Genomic DNA, 19,477 nt, shown 5'->3' on the forward strand with positions numbered 1-19,477 from the left:
ATTAAACTGATATCCCTCTTGGCAAAGTCAAAAAGAATGATTTTAAATGGGAAACAATAAGCTTTGGTGGTGGAATATGTGCTTTACAAAAAATAGCTGACTGGAAAAAAGAAAAGAGTTGAGAATGAATCCTACATTCTGGTAACTGGAACAAAACAGATTATTATTCTCCTCCTCCCCTATTTCTCTTAACCATCACTAGGGTCAAGAGAACCACCACAAAGTTTAGGAGTTAATGCAATGGTTAAAGACTACTGTTTTGAAATACTTGAATAGATCACAATGCTTTATATGTAAAAATATAGGCAGAGCTAGCCTTACCACTGGCAGAATGAGGCAGCTGAGGGGCAGTGAGTGGACAGACCTTTATGTGCTGCATAGTCTGCCCTGCCCTGCCTAAGCTAGCCTCCTACCCTCAGAAGCAGTAAAGGATGCTGTCCCCTGACAAGTGCCGTAGTCAGATTAAACTGCCAGTTTGGTCAGCTTCTGTAGATGGAATGAGAGGATGGAGGAGGCTCAATCTTGTACAGCTCAGGCAGCAAAACATTTGGGGCTGGGCCTGCCTTGGCTCTAATGTTTCTTTTAGCACCTTCATTCCAACTTAGAGAGAGCAGGGTTTAAAGTTATGGACTGAGCTGTACAAGATGTTTAGCTTTTCTAATTGTGGAATGTGTTAAAAATGGACATCAATAACTCATTTTCAACTTTCCTGAAGCTTTGCTGATTGCTGGTATGACATTTCTATGCTTAAACCTGAACCTTTTGCTTTTAAAGACAGGGTACAACAGTGAGAATTTTTAATTGAAAAGTGTATGGGTTTTCTAATTGTTTCTGTAATTTCCCCACAATAAAGCTGGGGTAACCAACGTGGTACCCTCCAGATGTTGCTGGACTACAACTCCCATCAACAATAACATCTAATGAAAATTAAGTATTCATGCATATGAGAATCACAGAGTAATTACATCATTAACCCTCTTGGACCCTGCTTTGCAGCAGTTTGGGGGGACAAGCCCCTCCAAGAACATCTGAAGAGGAAGACAACCAAGACAATCAAGTGTCTGGAAACCAAGCCTTATGAGGAATGGTTGAGGGATCTGGGTAGCCTGTAAAAAAGGAGACGGGGAGGAGATATGGTAGCCACCTTCACAAGGAAGATGGAGTAAGCTTGTTTTCCCATACTCTGGAGGGTGCCACATGCCACTTCTGCAACACTGTAGTCACTTCAGGTAGTCTGTAGCCGATTTAAATATTTATATATTTGTTTGTTTATTTGTGAACACCTCTCCCTATTCCAAAATCGGGAATATGGATTGTCATATGAACCACCCTTAAAAAGTAAACATGCATGCAGAAGGTGTTAGGTTTAATCCCAGGCTTGGAGTGTCATAGACCACGATTGTGGGCAATACTGAGGTAGATGGACCAGCAGTCTGACTCAGCATAAGGCAGCTTCCTGTGATCTTAAATTTAAAATCCTACTTATATACCTATCCAATAACAGTTTATTCTCATCAAAGCAATCCACTTCCCCTCACATCCCAAACTGAGAAGAGCTTCTGTCATACCAAACCACAACAAACAGAGAACAACTAAGATGTTATCCATTCCTTCCTGGTCTAACTGGGGACAAGAACGGTAACGGATCATATTCTAATCTATCCCACAGCAAATGCGATTTCAACTCCTTGAAGATGCACAGTTAACTCTATATGCCTCCCTAACTCTTTTGCCACCTTTGTACAACTGCCTGGTTAATCACCCCCATTAAGTGATTAGCTTATAAAATAACCCTCCCTGACCCAATATTTGCAACATTAAATCAACTGAGAGTAGTTTATGTTTAAAATGTATTCATATGTAATGGATGGCCTAACACTGGAAAGAAATTTAAGTTGCTTATCTATTAACTGAAGTTGTTCCTGATTGGCCCATTCCAATTATAGTAATATGCATGCAACTCTCAGGAGTAAGGAAACCTTACAGAACTGAATGGGTAAAAGGGGATCCTATCCAGCAATTGCCCCTGGAAGGGGCAGAGCTCCCTCTCAGTTCTACTCTTCATTTCAACATTCCCTCACAAATATGGGGAAAGGAGGATTGTAAAAGTATACCCAATGGAATAGTTATAAGTAAGCAGCTCCTATTTCTTCTGAAGCAGCCCTGGGAAATCACACTAACAGTATGCAAACATCGGTCTGCAATCTGAGGAGTACGGAAAACTCATTCTGAGAGAAAAAGCAGAATCACATATCCATACAGGGCATTTGTCCTGGCAGTAAACTCCCTCTAGAAGCGCATGAAGAAAGTGTGTAGAGAAGACTACATGGCATCTCTGGACATGTCTGAGGGAACAGTTCTGAAGGCAGACGAAGAAACAGCTGCAACTCAGAAAGTGTGCCATCAGGAGACCCAAGGGCAGATTGCCTAGGAAGGTGTAGCAGAAAGACACACAACAGCTGTAGCTCTGAGAGCATGTGCCATCCACAAACCCACGGGCATGTTGCTGATAAGAGTACACCAGAAACATGTATGACACAGTTCAAGAGAGTATCTGTGAGGAAGCCGCAGCTTCCACTGGAAGAAAGGCAGAGCAGCCACTGGGTGCCTTGCCAAAAGTGCTGCATGGTTTTAAGGTAGTGCAAGAGTCTCGACAGGAAAGGAAAAAATCGAGATAAACTAATGTGATGCTATTTCAGAAGCACAAATGCTGACAAATTAGAAAGCCTTCAGATGAGGTCTAGAGTGCAAGTTATGTGGAAATGATAGAGAAACTTTGCTTTTCCTACACAAGGGCTGTGGGGAATACTGGATATTTGTCAAATACAGTGGTACCTCTGGTTACAAACTTAATTCGTTCTGGACGTCCATTCTTAACCTGAAACCATTCAGTAGTGTAGAGAACATGAGGTTCTCTACACTACTTTCCAATGTAAATCATAAGTGAGCATTTCAAATCTATGGTGAGTGCTTTTTTTAAAAAATGGGAACTCTATTGTACCTGGTTCTGTACCCCCCACTATGCTGCTAATTTGCATCAAGTTATGGAGCTGGAGGTGGGGCTACAGAACCAGATACAAAACAATGGATCAGAGGGCAGACCCAATTATCAATTGCATCCCACGACTCATTGTTGTTGTTTAGTCATTTAGTCGTATCTGACTCTTCGTGACCCCATGGACCAGAGCATGCCAGGCACTCCTGTCTTCCACTGCCTCCCGCAGTTTGGTCAAACTCATGCTGGTAGCTTCGAGAACACTGTCCAACCATCTCATCCTCTGTCGTCCCCTTCTCCTTGTGCCCTTCATCTTTCCCAACATCAGGGTCTTTTCCAGGGAGTCTTCTCTTCTCATGAGGTGGCCAAAGTATTGAAGCCTCAGCTTCAGGATCTGTCCTTCCAGTGAGCACTCAGGGCTGATTTCATTCAGAATGGATAGGTCTGATCTTCTTGCAGTTCATGGGACTCTCAAGAGTCTCCTCCAGCACCATAATTCAAAAGCATCAATTCTTCGGCGATCAGCCTTCTTTATGGTCTAGCTCTCACTTCCATACATCACTACTGGGAAAACCATAGCTTTAACTATATGAACCATAGTCGGCAAGGTGATGTCTCTGCTTTTTAAGCTGCTGTCTAGGTTTGTCATCGCTTTTCTCCCAAGAAGCAGGGGTCTTTTAATTTCATGACTGCTGTCGCCATCTGCTGTGATCATGGAGCCCAAGAAAGTAAAATCTCTTTCTGCCTCCATTTCTTCCCCTTCTATTTGCCAGGAGGTGATGGGACCAGTGGCCATGATCTTAGTTTCAGACCATATTTTGCACTCTCCTCTTTCACCCTCATTAAAAGGTTCTTTAATTCCTCCTCACTTTCTGCCATCAAAGTTGTGTCATCTGCATATCTGAAGTTGTTGATATTTCTTCCGGCAATCTTAATTCATCCAGTCCAGCCTTTCGCATGATGAATTCTGCATATAAGTTAAATAAGCAGGGAGACAATATACAGCCTTGTCGTACTCCTTTCCCAATTTTGAACCAATCAGTTGTTCCATATCCAGCTCTAACTGTAGCTTCTTGTCCCACATAGAGATTTCTCAGGAGACAGATCAGGCACTCCCATTTCTTTAAGAACTTGCCATAGTTTGCTGTGGTTGACATAGTCAAAGGCTTTTGCGTAGTCAATGAAGCAGAAGCAGATGTTTTTCTGGAACTCTCTAGCCCATGACTCATACCCTAGGGTAATCTACAAATCCAAGTACAAATCTACACCTCTGTTTGCTACAGATAGGGATTCTAACATGGTTTCTAAAAGTAGCCCTCACACTTGTGCAAAAACGTGCTCAACAGTAATCCATCAATACTCATATTTTACAGGTGAGGAACACTGAGCATGAAGGGGAAGTAAGTAACTGGCTTTAGGCTACCCATGGCAGATAATGTCTTTTACTTGCTGCATTGGGCAGAGGAGACCTTCTGATTTACTGCAAACCAGAGAGCAACTAGCAGATCCCAATATATCTTATGCCCACCCCCTGGTATAAAGGACAGTTTCCAGGCCACATGCAAACAGACACACATAACTCACAAATAAAAAGAATACAGGGGCATCCAGCCTAAAGGAGTAAACACAATGCCACCTTAAGTTCCGTAGGAGCCACGAGTCATGATCTTGCAGAATTTTCAGGCATACATATTTGTTTTATAAAATATACATATATTATTTTCTCAAATACGCTTAGTTTTATTTGTGTCATATATTTATCATACTTGTCTCTTCCTTGTGGGGCGGAGGGCACTGCACACAAACCTGTACTGCTCTTGCTTTGCTGATAAATCCCCATGTCTTTACATCTCATTCACAAGCTTTCAGTAGATACCTTTCTCTTTAAACACATTTCTCAAAGCCTCCCTCAATGTTTAAAGATACTGTGAAAACATCTGAGTAGGTCACTTGCACAGCACTATTCTAATCGCAGTGACAAGAATGGGATTTCCCATCCGCATTGTAATGAAACGGGGGCAGACCTGCTGAAGAGATGACAGCCACTCTCCAGGATGCAATCCTGTTTGTGGGGGCTTAAGTCAGATAAGATGTGCACCGCAGAACGAGACAGAGGAAGGACAGGAAATGAAAAGCATCTACATTTACAAAGAGGCGTAAGCACTGTGAAATGACAGGGGAGTCTTGTGGAGTCAGATAACTGCTTTTTTCTTCAGGATTCTTTCCTTTGGGGTAAAATGTTATGGTTAGATGAATGTATCCACCTGGCAGTGCAGCCTCCACACACACAAAAAGCATGTAGTATGGTCCTGGGACTATAAACTAAGGCTAGAAAGAAAAGAGAAAACCTTGCATAAACTCATAAATGCACAGTAATGGCTGACCATGTGGCCCTATCCCATCACAGTGGGGGAAGGGCATCTGACTACATAGGGCCTTTTTTACCACCAGAGGCAACTTGTTATACAAGCATGGTACATATTGAATGTGATGATTAATTTCTTACATAGGCTCACGGCAGACATAATGGCTTAGTTCTGATGTCGCTGCCAAACCATGGTGCAGTTGCCAGATACATGCAATGCACCTTCTTCATATCGCCTCTCCCCCTCTGCTTCAGCAACAATTTCCCCTTCTACTGCCTGACATACAGTCACCATAGTCACCATACAGTCACCATAGACATACAGTCACCATAGCGGGATGCGGGTGGCGCTGTGGGTAAAACCTCAGCGCCTAGGACTTGCCGATCGCATGGTCGGCGGTTCGAATCCCCGCGGCGGGGTGTGCTCCCGTCGTTCGGTCCCAGTGCCTGCCAACCTAGCAGTTCGAAAGCACATCAAGTGCAAGTAGATAAATAGGGACCGCTTACCAGCAGGAAGGTAAACGGCGTTCCGTGTGCTGCGCTGGCTCGCCAGTTGCAGCTTGTCACGCTGGCCACATGACCCGGAAGTGTCTGCGGACAGCGCTGGCTCCCGGCCTCTAGAGTGAGAAGAGCGCACAACCCTAGAGTCTGTCAAGACTGGCCCGTACGGGCAGGGGTACATTTACCTTACTGCCTGACATACAGTCACCATAGTTTGCTACGCCACCTGAGTCAGGCAAATTATGGTTACCACTAGCCACAGTTCACGTCTGTACCAGAATCAGACATTTATGATTAGCACTTAACTCATTGCATTTATGCTATATAGTTAGTACTGAAAAAGGAAAGGATTATGCCAATAAACACTGAATGAATGAATGAATGAATGAATGGGTGGATGAAAAAGGAAAGGGTGGGGAATCTGAATGGGGGAGAGGAAAGGGGAACACACAACCTCAAGGGAAAGGAGGAGAGGTGGAAAGGCATACAGTCCTGAGGAACTCCCAATTTTAACCATGGTTAAGAGATTGAGGGAGAATGGGTTGCATTCAATATAGTGCTACGGCAAACATTCTACCAGTGCAAGCATTTTTCCTTGCACCACAGAACACTCTCCCCATCTCCTCTCCCTGCACCCCACCCCTAAATCTGTTCCTGGGTTTCCCTGCAACCCTCTTGAGCAGATTTGGGGAGGGCAAGGGGTGCACACATAGAGGTGGGGAGGGGGAATCCCATTGCACTAGTGCACCTCCTCTCCCACCATGGTCCTGATTCAGAACTCGGGGGTCATGCCACCTATTTGCATTGCAGAAAAACAACTACGTTCAGGACATCAGTGGAAGCTTTCCTCCTCAAATACAAATAACATTAGCATGACTAATCCAGATTGGGATTCAAGTTACTCGTTTTAAAAAGCCTATCACACAATTACTTTGTAAATGGTGTCTCAGCTAGTTTGGCCCTCAGTCACTGATATAAGAGGGGTTATAAAACTTTCATAAAATTGCCATCTTTGAAAATGGATCATAATTTATTGTTCACATTGGTTGCTTTTTCTACTTATTTAAATTAGCATTTCCAATAACCTTCTTAAACTGTCATGAAATGCACTGCCCCAAATATCCAAGTTTGCAGAACAAAAATAATCATTTGTATATCATTTCTTTCATAGTAGCTCCAGATTTATTTTACTCAGTTCAGAAAGAAAAATCATTTGTTTTGCTTGAGAATGAATTATCATCAAGGAAGAGAAATTAAGATTGTTTCCAACTGTAAAAATTGGTGTTTCACTGAGCACATATGTGCACGAGGAACACTACATAGAAAGTGGGGCATTTCTTTTTCTTTGCTGAGAGAGAATCTGCTTTTCAAAGTCAGGAGAGTTTTAAAAGCATTTTTCACACATGGAGGTAGAGGAATGGAGGCAAAGAAAATGGTGCGGAGAAGGGAAAACAAGAAGCCCACTGTGAACATTTAATTTCCCCTCACGTATCTCTGGCTCATAAGCATTAAGTTTAAATAAGAATAAAAAAGGCAATCCTGGTCTAAACCATGAAAGGAAAACAGGCATATATGCAGTAATAATAATTATTACTACAATTGTTTACATGGGACTACTGTGACAGTAGTAGTAGCAATACTAATAGTAGTACTATAGTAGTTTTTAAATTATTAAAATGTTGATGTAAAAATTAATCATTTAAAATTGAGACGGTCTAAAGCCAAAATTATTACGTAGACAAGTTATGAGACAAACACTTTTTAGAGTTAATGCAGAGTGTGGAAGTATGACCAAACGGATTGCAAAACTAACTGTGGCAGGATCCTAACTTCCCTCAAAATATCCAAAAAGGCTTAATACATCAATATGATTTGTACTTTATAATTAAATAAATGCCAAGTAAATCATTAAAAGAAATGTCAAGACCATCATTGGCAGCTGTTTTCCCTGGTAAAACGGGAGGGAAGTAGAGGAGCAGGGCAGCAAGCAAACCCCACAGCGGTCTGCAAAGTCACTAGTGGGAAAACAACAAAGGCCTTTCCATGCAACTAACACAGATGTGCCCATAGCCAAACTGTCAGAAGCAGTTAAGATGACAGCTACTCACAGTTCATTATTTCCTTCTCACAGGTCACTGGGTGACAAGCTGGGTCACCATGCTTTGTTGGCTGCTACAGTTCTCCCCCCCAAACAACTTCTATTCAATTTAAATAAAGGTAAGTTGCTCAATTTAATATAAGAACGCAAACAACCACAACCTCACACTGGCAGGTGAAAAACATGAAACACAGCATCTATATTACTTCTGTACCACGTTGAGTTAGGTTTGTATTGCTGTATCTAAAAAGAACAGAAAAAAATGAATTTAAATTATCTAGCTCAAACAGAGAGCTGAGTAATTTTGTCAAGATTCAACTAAAGCATGTAATGAAAGCTAATTTGTCCCCAATTCAAAGCTTTAACCTTTAGAACATTTATATGGCAGATAAATCATGAGGAAAAGCTTGAGTTTTAGTGAAAAGATTCACTCCATCATAATTTTCCCACAAAGTACAATGTGGGGGTTAAGTATACTGAAAAATTGATTCATGAAAACAGAAAACCCAAGGTGTTATGTTTTAAGAAATTAAAAAATAAAAGGGGAAAAAACAAATTCTTAAATTCTTCACTGCAAAAACAAAAAGGATGGGAAATAAAAGTGCTTTTAGTTATATCTATATAAACTAAATATTTCACCTGTGATTTATAGGAATTTTTTTTCTATTGGAAAAGGGTAGATGGCCAATGTTATATAGATAAAGACAAAACCCTGTTAATATTTTTTGCCATTGATGGCAATGAAAGATAAAGTATAACATTTTAAATTAAATCTTCTGGATTTCCCCCCAATAAATACCTGATATGGAACTACTGATTTAGGCGGAAGAGCCAAATTGTAAGGAAGCAAGTGGTCCCATAAAAGTCATAGGGACTATTCATATACCTAAAATTATATAGGGCAATGCATTTTGCTGTGCTTTTAATGTGGATTTCTGCATGCAGGTACAAGCAGGATAAATGTACACTTGGCAGATATAAGTATGTGTAGGTGCAATAGTAGATGAAGGCTTGGGTGCAGAGTTATGTGAGTGAAGTTTGATTCGTGCAATGGGGCTTCCACCCCTCCTTATTGTATCCCATTGCACCCTGGAAAGCTGCTCCTGAGAGTTGGAGGAATTTTTGGAATAGTGTGGAATGTGGCATTGGGCGGGGGCCCATGTGTATGGCAGCTTTGCTCCCTTAAGATGCCTCTACTCAATTTATATTGATCCTCCCCTCTCCCTACAGACTCCTATGAAATATCCCATGACATTCCGGGCTGGTGTGTGTGGCTCCTAAGAGCGTATTTTCCAGTGCACAGTGACAGCAGTCGGAAGGACAGAGTGAGAAAGCCCGACTTTTCTACTTGCACCACCCTGGATGCAAGCCATAGGTTTACACTGACAAGGATGTCTCACTTGACTCATGCAAGATCTTTGCTCTACCTTGGAGTCATTCTATAAAGCTACCCACCATAAAAGTATCCATTTATTGCCAACAGTTCACTTTCAATGCATTATTCCATATGACCAACATCCCCCACCTTCTGCCCATTGGATTTTGGGAAGAACTGACCTGAATGGCAGAAGTGCCTATCAGGAGGGAAAAAATCATCTGCCATACTAATTATTTTGTTTTGGAATAGACAAATCAATCGAATGTGAGACTTCGAGTGCCACTTTGTATTGCAAAGTCTTCATAATAACAGTATCAATTTGTATTACATGAAATATCTTTCATTTACACACACCATTCTTCGGCGTGTGCATCTATGCACTCCACAAATCTTGGCGAATCATTCAATATTGTGCATGTATAATGTGAACTGGGAAATCAGGAGTGGTTCCCAGTATAATGACCTGCTTCTTCTCAGCCTCTTCAATCTTATTTTTAGATTACCCCTGTGCCCCTTAATCAGTGGTGCCCATTGGGACTGACAGGGCAGAATGCAGTGAGACCAACAAGAGCCAATGACAGGCAAACAAATTCATGTTTTACCTACGTCCTGCTCCTTGCTGAGCAGAGCAACACAAAGATCGGCACAAACTGGCCCTGCAGTTTTAAAAAAATCATTCCTGGGGTTAACTCTCTTGATACAGCAAGGAAGGTGGCTTTTTCATAGACTCGTAAAATCATAGAATTTTAGAGTTGGAAGGGACCGTGCTGGTCAGCTAGTCCCTGTAATGCAGGAATCTTTTGCCCAATGTGGGGTTCGAACCCACAGCCCTGATATTAAGAGTCTCAGGCTCTAGTGATTGAGCTCTCTCAGGTCAGTCCAGAGTTTGTTCAGCTCAAGACTTAAGTCTACTAGGAAGCAAAACACATATTTTTTGGGATGCTTATACTATTGTGGGAAGTTTATCTTCCATATAATAGAGGCATTTAGGCAAAGTCCACCCTGTTTGAAAATAACAACAGTGGCCACTATTGGATCATGCATTTGGATGGGTATATGGAGACTCTCACAAATGTCCACTCTACCGTTAGCTAAATAATGAATTGTCTCATGCTTGGATTCCTTCTGTGAGATTGCTGTAACATTATGCACTGAAGAAAGGGGAATGACTTTCTTCCTTTCCTGAGTACAACTAACAAGGGTCAAATGTTCTTGAGAACCAATAATCCAGCTCTAGTGACTTCTAGATTTTCAGGCAAGGAACTCTCAGGGAATTTGTGGACCTGGGTGGGGGGAAAGTGCCAACCAGAATCAGCTAATTCTCTGACCAGGGACATTTGAGAAGATGTTATTGGTTGTTATATTTCTCCCAGAACCCTGTAAGCCTGGTGTTAGTTTCTCAACCACTGTCTCACCTAGGTTTTGAGCTGCTTAGAGCTCCTTCTTCTTTCCTCACATGTGTCTATCATATGCATAAGATGTTTTGGAATCTCAACACAGCCAGAACTGTATGCCTTACTTCACAGGTTTGGACGGTATGTTGCTGCCTCATTGGACACCTTCCCGTGAATGGCATTAATTGTTCATCAATTGCAGGATTCACGCGGCATGAAACAGTGTTAGTAAACATATCCCACAGGTCACACAAAGGGACAAGCTTGTCTCTCACACAGGTAGTTTAGTGTTGAAGCTGATAATCAAATCTACGGATTTCATTGATTCTTGTGAAGGAAGCCAGTGACATATTGCCCTGGAAGTGTTGAGGGCAACCCTAAACAGCACATTTTGTGAAGATCTTTATGTGAACTGAGAATAGTGGTCAACTAAAGGCCTTTAACTGAGAGTTATCATTAAGTCTGGCCACCTGCTGGTGTGAGGGTGCTGGTTGCTTGCAAATATCTGCAAATGCAGTTGGGTTCTCAGTGACACCCAACCCACAATAGGTATTAGTAAATTTTGTGCAGAATACTGAATAATTTGTTTCCCTGGATCATAAGGAATGTTGTAAATGGGGAAAATGTTTAAAGATTTAGGTTTGAAAGATTTTTAGAAACCTGTGAGTACTATTTGTGAGGATATAATTAAAGTCAGTGAATTTTATATTATGAAACTATAGAAAACATTGCTCTTTCATCCTCTATGCTCTTATGGTCAGAACAGATATTGGTTATGAGCCCCCCTCCCATGTTTTCAAAGAATCTTGTTACTCCCAGGCCCTCATTCAAGAATTTGATCTTTTTACCCTACACTTTTTTCTTTTTCTTTTTTTTGCAATCTGTCAATTCTGAAATGTCACCACAGAAGGTGCATGGTGGTAGTCACAGAAGAGGTACTCTATGCCTATTATGTCACCAATATTCAGAATCCCTGGGGTTGTTTCATCAACTCAATGCAGAAAGTTGCACCATGCTGCATCATCTGACCAGAACGTTGCAACATAATGGAATGCCCACTCAGAATACCATTCCACATTTCATGTTCAAATCCTAAGCAGCCGGGAAAGATGGGGAAATTGCCAAAATGCAAGACTGAAATTTGATAGATGCCTTTATGACCAATCTCTGTTTGAACATAGAACACAGTTTCAAAGCCCACATCCACTCTCAACAGAGGGAATTAATATATAAAATATATTTCAATATTATGCAAAACATCTCATATTCATGCAAACTGCTTTGTGAGTTCTAGAGCCTAAGTACATCCAGTGAGTTTATTGCCATATAACACCCAATGCGGAAAAAGTGGAGGGGTATATGTAATATTGCTTATTAGTTTTGAATTTTAATATTGTTGTTTTACCTTTGTATCATATTATAGGTAAAAATATATCAAATGCATAAATGATGTACTCATATAAAATTAACTTCAGTAGAACAAAGCATGTAACCAAATTATACACTTTACTCTTCTATGCATAATAAGTTAACAATAATTACCTCAGTGATCCTCTTCCATCGTGTACACATCAATCTTTTTCTTTTTTTAAAAAAAACCTGCATAAATGTCACCCCTTTCCATTAGTTTTGGTCAAAACTCCATGTCTGCTTGCAAGCCAGAGGGCTTCTGAGATATTTCAATAATATCCAGGAAATCAATCTTACATGAAACTGAAGGAAAACATCTAATGTCATTGAACAATAAATATCAGTTCTGTCAGTGGCTTACCTTTGAGCTGAGGCCTTAGGATGTTTCTCTTCTAGTTTCCTCACCAGTGCCACTGTCAGCTGCCTATTCCCCCCCGAGGGACCTTCAGGCCTTAAGTGGGCGTCCAAAGGTCCTGAAAGTTGCTTCTCATTGCAGACATCATTTTGCAGGACCTATTAAATTATGAACAAACATACAATGAATATATGTTGTGCGCCATACAAATATTTACTTTGGATAAGCATATTTTGGCAGGTACATTTTAACAAGTAATGTTATCCCATGGGGAAAGGAGCTATTGGGGGGGAAATGTGTTTGTGTGTGATTGTATGTTGCGCTTCTATTTCTCGAACATGTGTATGTAATTAATATTCAAGTTAAACTCTCTCTCTCTCTTTACAGACACAGATACAGAAATGGTTTGACTTGGAATATTGATATTAAACTGTGAAGGGCAACAGCATTTCCTTTCAAAATGTTTTTCCTTAAAAAAAAATACTGCTCTGACCTGCCTCTGGCTTGATACAGTGACCTCTTCTGCTGCATTGCTATCTGTCTCTCGATGAACTGGAGACTGGGCCCCATGGTGTGTGCAGTATTCCGTCTGGGTCACCTCCTCTCTTACATTTAGCTCCTCTAGGTAGGTCAGGACAAACTCAGGGTAAGCCTGTAGGAAAGGACAAAGGCAGAGTAGTAACACATACCAGGATGCAATCAGTAGAAAGACAAGCATCTACAGTTTAGCACGGGGAATTATGGGAGGAAAAGTTGCTGGTGCTAGGCAATGACATTAAAAGATATGTTGCATCTACACAATTTTGTTTACAACTTCCATCCATTTGACTAATGCAAAACTTCAACTCTATACAGAATGTAGAGAATAATTATACAGACTGTAACATGTAAGTATCAAAAAAAATCACTAAGACCCTTCTAGATGCTTGCCGCAGTTGTTGTTGCTTTAATTGATATTATACATGGGCGCAACATGGCCTATATCCTCCTCTAACCAAACTTTCCTTTCTGATCAATATATTATTCCATCACTGTAGTTGCTGCTCAATCCATGCATATATATATATATATATACTTAGTGCAGAATTCTACTATTCACTTTCCTTTCCCACTTCCAATCATTTTTTTCTAGTTTTTTTCTTTGTCTCCCCACACACTTCCACTTTCCATTTCCCATGCTTAAAGCCCTCCTTAAACATGACATTAGATTTCTTTGGCTCAGCATCATGGAGTGCCATTCATTGTTAAGGGTCAACTTAGCTCACAACTGGCATTTTCATGAAGGCATTTTATAAAACTTCTCAAAATATATGCCAATGGATGGCTACTGGATAGGGTGGAACCCTCGCTATGCCTGCAGAATATGAGTCATGTCTCTGTGATGATATGAATGTTACCACATGCCTAGATTAGTGTAGTTGCTCTGCTGACAAAGGATCCACTGGCATAAGGTAGAAAACAAGCATTCTTCTCATTGAGGCACTGAATAATGTGATTGGCTGTTCACTGCAACTTTGCTTTCCCTTGAAGCAGCACTAAAGCGCTCTCCATTTTTAAAATTGAGAGAGATGTTGAAATCCTCCTGTTTCATCTTATTAGTAAGCAACACTGCCCCCACTGAAAGTCACTACAAATACTAAAGTTTTCACTGACCCCCAAAATGAGGCAAGCCTTTGCTTACACACTTTTTGCCCTCAAAACCCATTCCACCGCCAATAAATCATTTGGTCCAGTTTTGGTGCAAATGACCCATATGTTCCTTTTTTGTTGCTGGGGCTGAACCGAGGAATCTTTTTCGCCATACCCTGGCACCACCTGGGTTAAGGATTAGCAGCCCAACATATATACGTATATTAATATCAGGGATTATATGAAAATAGGGGCTCTCTAAAATACAGTGGCCTAGGCTGCATTGCAGAGTTCTTATGCTTACAGAGTGCATATTACATCTATAATTTCCTTTCAAACTTTGTTATTTCCTTTAAGCCTTTAATCAGAATAGATGAGATCCTGAAGTCATTTTTCTATGAAACAGTGCTTTATCTAATGAGCAATAGAATATTTGGTACACTGTAAAGGAAATAAATGAAGACTTTCCGAATTTCAAAACTAGGGCATTCTGAATATATACTGTTACACTGGTATTGCCCATTGTTTAAAGACAACTTTCTGGTCTCTGTACCAGATGCAGGGCTGAAGTCTATGGGATTAAGGGGCTGAGCCTGGTGTGAAAGGGATGGCACTGTTGTGCTTCGCACTGAAGTGTTGGAAAATGTCAGGGAACTGCCATCGGAGCTAGAGGTGGAGGGAAGGCTCCAGAGGGATGCCGGAGAGGGTCCCAGTAGGGAGAGAGGCAGCCCATCTGCTGGGGAAGGAAATCAGCGTAACACCAGTGGAGAAGGGTGGCAGATGGGGGAATCGGAGAGGAGGCTCCAAGACTCCTTGCCGGAGACCAGCGGAGAGAGTACGGGTACTCCGCTGCCCACACCCTCCCTGCGCAGAAGACTTCCGCGCAGGGAGAGTAGGAGGAGACTTGGCATCAAACAGCTTTTATGCTGGAAAAGGTTCAAGAAATGCCCACTGACGGATTCTGCCAGCGACTGAGACAGTCACGATGCTGGAGGCTGTTCAGTCAGAAAGGGTTTAACCAGGTAACCTTGCCAGCAGTGGCGGCAACTTACGCACGAGCAACCCCTAAACCCATTACAGAAAAGTACAGGTGCAAAAGGCAAGTTGTCCATCTTAGATATGCAACTACAGCATGCACCGCCAAATAACACTATCTACACAAAGCAGGCCAGCACAGCTAAACCTAACCACAGTAATGACTACACCTTTGACACATGTGCAAAACAAGAACTAAAAGTGCATTCTGAGCAAAGTCTCAAGCAAGTGAGACCAGCTACAGACTACACATCAAGTCAATTGTATTACACACATATATTAAGGTAGGCATATTAAGTAATTAGGCACTTTGAAAACATTCTAGAAAGCATTTCACCACTATACAGATGACAAACCCCAAGGCTGAAACTATTTCCAAAGACAATCAATGAATTCATGGCACAATACTCAAAACAAAGCAAATCACTCAAGAAAATGTACCAATTTGTCCACCAACTGGATGTCAAGTTATATACAGCTGTAGCCAATGTCCCAAGAGCCGAAGTTTGGTCAGGCTTTCTTGCATCACCTTTCCTGCTGTGTTCCCAAGCTCCACACCCACCCACAGCATTTTATGAGGGCTGCAGTGACATGGAGAATTGCTGAGAATAGGGTAGAAAGAGATTAAGCAAGTAGGAGTATTTCAGTTTAGGAATACTGATTTCTGGCCAAGATCAGTGCTGCACCATTTGAGGTTAGACTAAAGCTGAACTTTGATACACCTATAAATCAAACCACAAATTAATAAGCACAATAAAACCAACATGTCAATGAATAGTACTGATTAGAAAAACGGGAAAAGAAAAATGCAAAGCTCACAGCAGTCGGAAGTTTAAGGAAAATATTATCATAAAATGCTTTTATGGTATTCTTAGAGAGAAATCAAGCAATGCAACAATACAAAAGGGAGAAAACATTTATATTGTTCATGTAGGAGGCCATATTTAACCATTCATGCATATATGCCTTAATGGTCTCCATGTAGGAGTCTGAAGATTGAGAATAATTATTTTTTTAAAAAAAAATGCTTATATATCTCACACACCTTAGGATGGATACAACCATCATTTCCAAACTCCCAGTGTTGATATATATTGTTTTTGTCTCTGTAAGAGAAATATTTCTTAAGTTAACCATCATCAAAAGCATACAGCATTTTCTATTTACAGCACAACTTACAGTAGAATTCTATGCATGATTTGCCTGGAAATAAATCCCACTACACTCAGTGAGGCTTACTCCCAGAAAAGTGTGCACAGATTATAGGTTTATAACATATTTACTCAAAAGTTAGTTCCACTGAGTTCAATGATCCTTATTTCCAGGCAGGTTGGTACAGGATTGCAACTTTAGATATCATAACTACATTTAATAAATAATTCCACTTTGGAAATCTCTGTTAGTTTTAGAAAAGGAATTAGCCTGGGATTGCTAAATAGGAACAGTACTTGTTTAACCACTTCCAAACGTGACCTGCTCATAAAGGAGATGCTTTCAAAATTTATAACTCACCAGACAGATATTTTTGAACATCAGATACTTTACCCTAAAACTGTAGACAACCCCAAACCAGAGATCCAGAACTGACTTGGCACAAGATGTAGTGAATTTTAATTTGTGCTACTGCTGATTATGTTATGTATTTCATGAGAATTGCTTTCAGTGTTAATTAGGAATTATGTTTAATACTGCCTTATTTTGTTGTGAATTGCTCTGTGACCGTTTCTGGTAAAGAATGGTACAGAAATCTCTGAACAAATAAATAAATAATGGTCAAGAACTCGGATGGCTTCGAAAGGGTTTTCAACAAATTCGTGGAGCATAAGGCTAACAGCAGCTACTGGACTTGATGGCGGTGTGCAATCTCCAGAACTAGAGGCAGTTGTTGGGGAGCACAAGTGGCAGGGTCCTATTGTCTCATATTCTGCTTGTAGGCTTCTCAGAAGTCACTGTGAGAATAAGATGCTCCACAATATGGCCCTTTGGTCCTTATTCTTCTTTGTAACAACAACAAAAAAAATGAAATGAACTCTGATCTGAGTAAATTCTAACAATCTGAATTTTCATTGACTCAATAAATTTGAGTCTCGTATCTGTTCTCCATCCAGATACAAGCTCAGCACTAGAAAACAAAAGTAGGTCAATCTAACCGTGCTTTCTCCACTGGAAAAGAAAGTTCCTTATAAAGATTCATAAGGAAGATTTCTCTCAAACGGGGCACTTGTGGGATGATTTCAAGACATTTTGATCACATGAATTCTCCACATGATGTACATCACAAGGTGAGAGAAGATAGCATCAAGAAAAGGAGCTTCTGACTTGGTGAATGTCACATGCTTCACATAACCAAGTTCCATATGGGTGACACTAAGTGGTGACTGAACAAAATCACCCTGGGCTGAGAGGGAGGGTAATTTGAAACTATGCTAAGGTTAAATGGGTATGAATTTAAGTTTCAGTGGTTCAACAAACAATGGCATGGATCATAAAAAGTATAAATGGGAGGAAGTTCCTGTTGCACAAAAGACCTTTTAGAGTCATGGAGCTCTCCTGAAAAGTGTGGATATGACATGGGGAGGGGACTGCATGTGGTGGGGTAGATTGCCAAAAAAATCCAGTGTAGTATCTTTTGTGGCCAGGGCGGAGCTTGGGGTCCAGGTGGTATGGGCTGTTATGCCAGCTGTGTCACCTCCTGGACAGATAGCCTGGTCAAAGTTATGCATATTGCAAGACATTATATATGTGACTGCCACTGAAAACGGCTTGAAAACTGCAGTTACTAGGGGGGGAAACTGACAGGTTACTTTGGGAATGGTTGTTGGGAGCATATCTTGCTAGCGCTAAAAGAACATCACTGGCTCCAAAGTCTGGTCCCTTTCTGAGCACAAGAATAACATTTTGGTATCTTGTACACTGTATCTGTGTCTGCGTATCTGGAGGAAACATCTCTGACATAAACCTGCCCTTGAAGTGAGGTCATTTTTGGAAGTCTTCTACCAGGTGCCCCCAGAAGATGGCCTTTTTTTTCTTATTTTTACTTTTATCTTATTTTTACCTTGCAGGAGCAATTAAGCCTAGCTCTGCGACTGAGCTGTAAAACGTCCACCAAGAAATCTATCTACACACCCAGACTGCATCTTTAAGATCCATTGTAGGCTATTATATAACACGTGCATTTTTTTATCTCTTTTAAAGGACCAAGAAACAAAAGAAACACAAGAACTACTACAGCATAAAGTAAAATATATGTGTCCTTGTTATCTGTCTATTTTTTCCCCTCCTGTCTATTGTTGAAAGAACTTTCAAAGGTGATTTAAAATATGACATTAAAGTAAAGGCTATGCCTTTACATTAATTTAATAATCCAAAAGGAATTAAAGGATGATGATAATTTTGAGATAATACAGTTTCACTCGTTGAATGACAAAATCTGTAAACACATACAGTATTCTGGTAACATTCAGTTTATTTAAATGACTACACGTTTTCACTTTATCTAAATGATTGTATGTAAAAACCAACCCACCCTTGTATCAATACCTTTTCTGTAGACACAGCTTATAGCCTTCAAGAGGTATGCCATCCTGCATCACAGCTCTGATTGGATGACCAACAGCTAGGCTGCTTTGTACCATAGCTCGACTTAGAATCATTCCAGCCTTTCAATGAATGGGAAAAAAGGTTTTGAATAAGTTTAAAGAACCAGAAAATTCAACAATGTGTTACAAATAGAGAGGTCATTATGCCTGGATAGCTCAGGATATTAACAGTTGGAGAAACTGAAACACTATCCACAACTTAGCAGTCAATGAGCCCTGCTCAGAACCAGTGATCTTCTGTACAACAAGGGTGGCATTTTACAGTTCAGTGCAAAATAGAACAGACCCTTGATATCTTCATTTGTCCTTTTCCTCTGCATATTTCACAGTGCAACGATTTAGGGTCCATAACGTGTCACTTGCTATACTTATAACTACAGAGTTTACTTGAAATATGTATGCACAGGAAAAAAGTTCAGTGAACTGCAAAGATTGCAACAAATCTAGAGCCACTGAGTCAATTTAAAGTTTTACCTCAAGTCTAAAAGAATGTTGGTTAAACATCCTTAAAGCCTTTTGTTTATATAGATTTATATACAGAGAGAGATATATATGCAGCAATTCTGAAACAAGTAAAACAGCTGTTGCAGGTGCAATCTTTCATTGCTTGTTACATTTTAAAGGCTGAAATCCTAACACTAGCTTGGCAGTAAGTGCCATTGAAAACAAGAGGACTTACTTCTGAGTAAAAACAGCTAAGTCTGGGTTGCATTACAGA

General features: G+C 40.6%; 1 protein-coding gene across 8 annotated transcripts in view; it reads right to left on the reverse strand.

Annotated features, from left to right (window-relative positions):
• The window catches only part of DCDC1 (doublecortin domain containing 1), a 271,410-nt gene that overhangs the window by 112,114 nt on the left and 139,819 nt on the right, over nt 1-19,477 (reverse strand). For all 8 annotated transcript variants that reach the window (XR_014000680.1, XM_081163132.1, XM_081163133.1 and 5 more), the window contains exons 16-19: nt 18,701-18,819; nt 16,206-16,266; nt 12,990-13,148; nt 12,503-12,654 (exon numbers count right to left, since the gene is read on the reverse strand). Coding sequence is in view for 7 of the 8 variants with exons in the window: in XM_081163132.1 (XP_081019258.1) it covers nt 12,503-12,654; nt 12,990-13,148; nt 16,206-16,266; nt 18,701-18,819 (491 nt within the window). In the remaining variant the exon portion in view is untranslated. The remainder of the gene's footprint in view (nt 1-12,502; nt 12,655-12,989; nt 13,149-16,205; nt 16,267-18,700; nt 18,820-19,477) is intronic.

The sequence above is a fragment of the Podarcis bocagei genome, assembly GCF_964188305.1.
Source record: "Podarcis bocagei genome assembly, chromosome: 1".
NCBI lineage: Eukaryota > Metazoa > Chordata > Lepidosauria > Squamata > Lacertidae > Podarcis > Podarcis bocagei.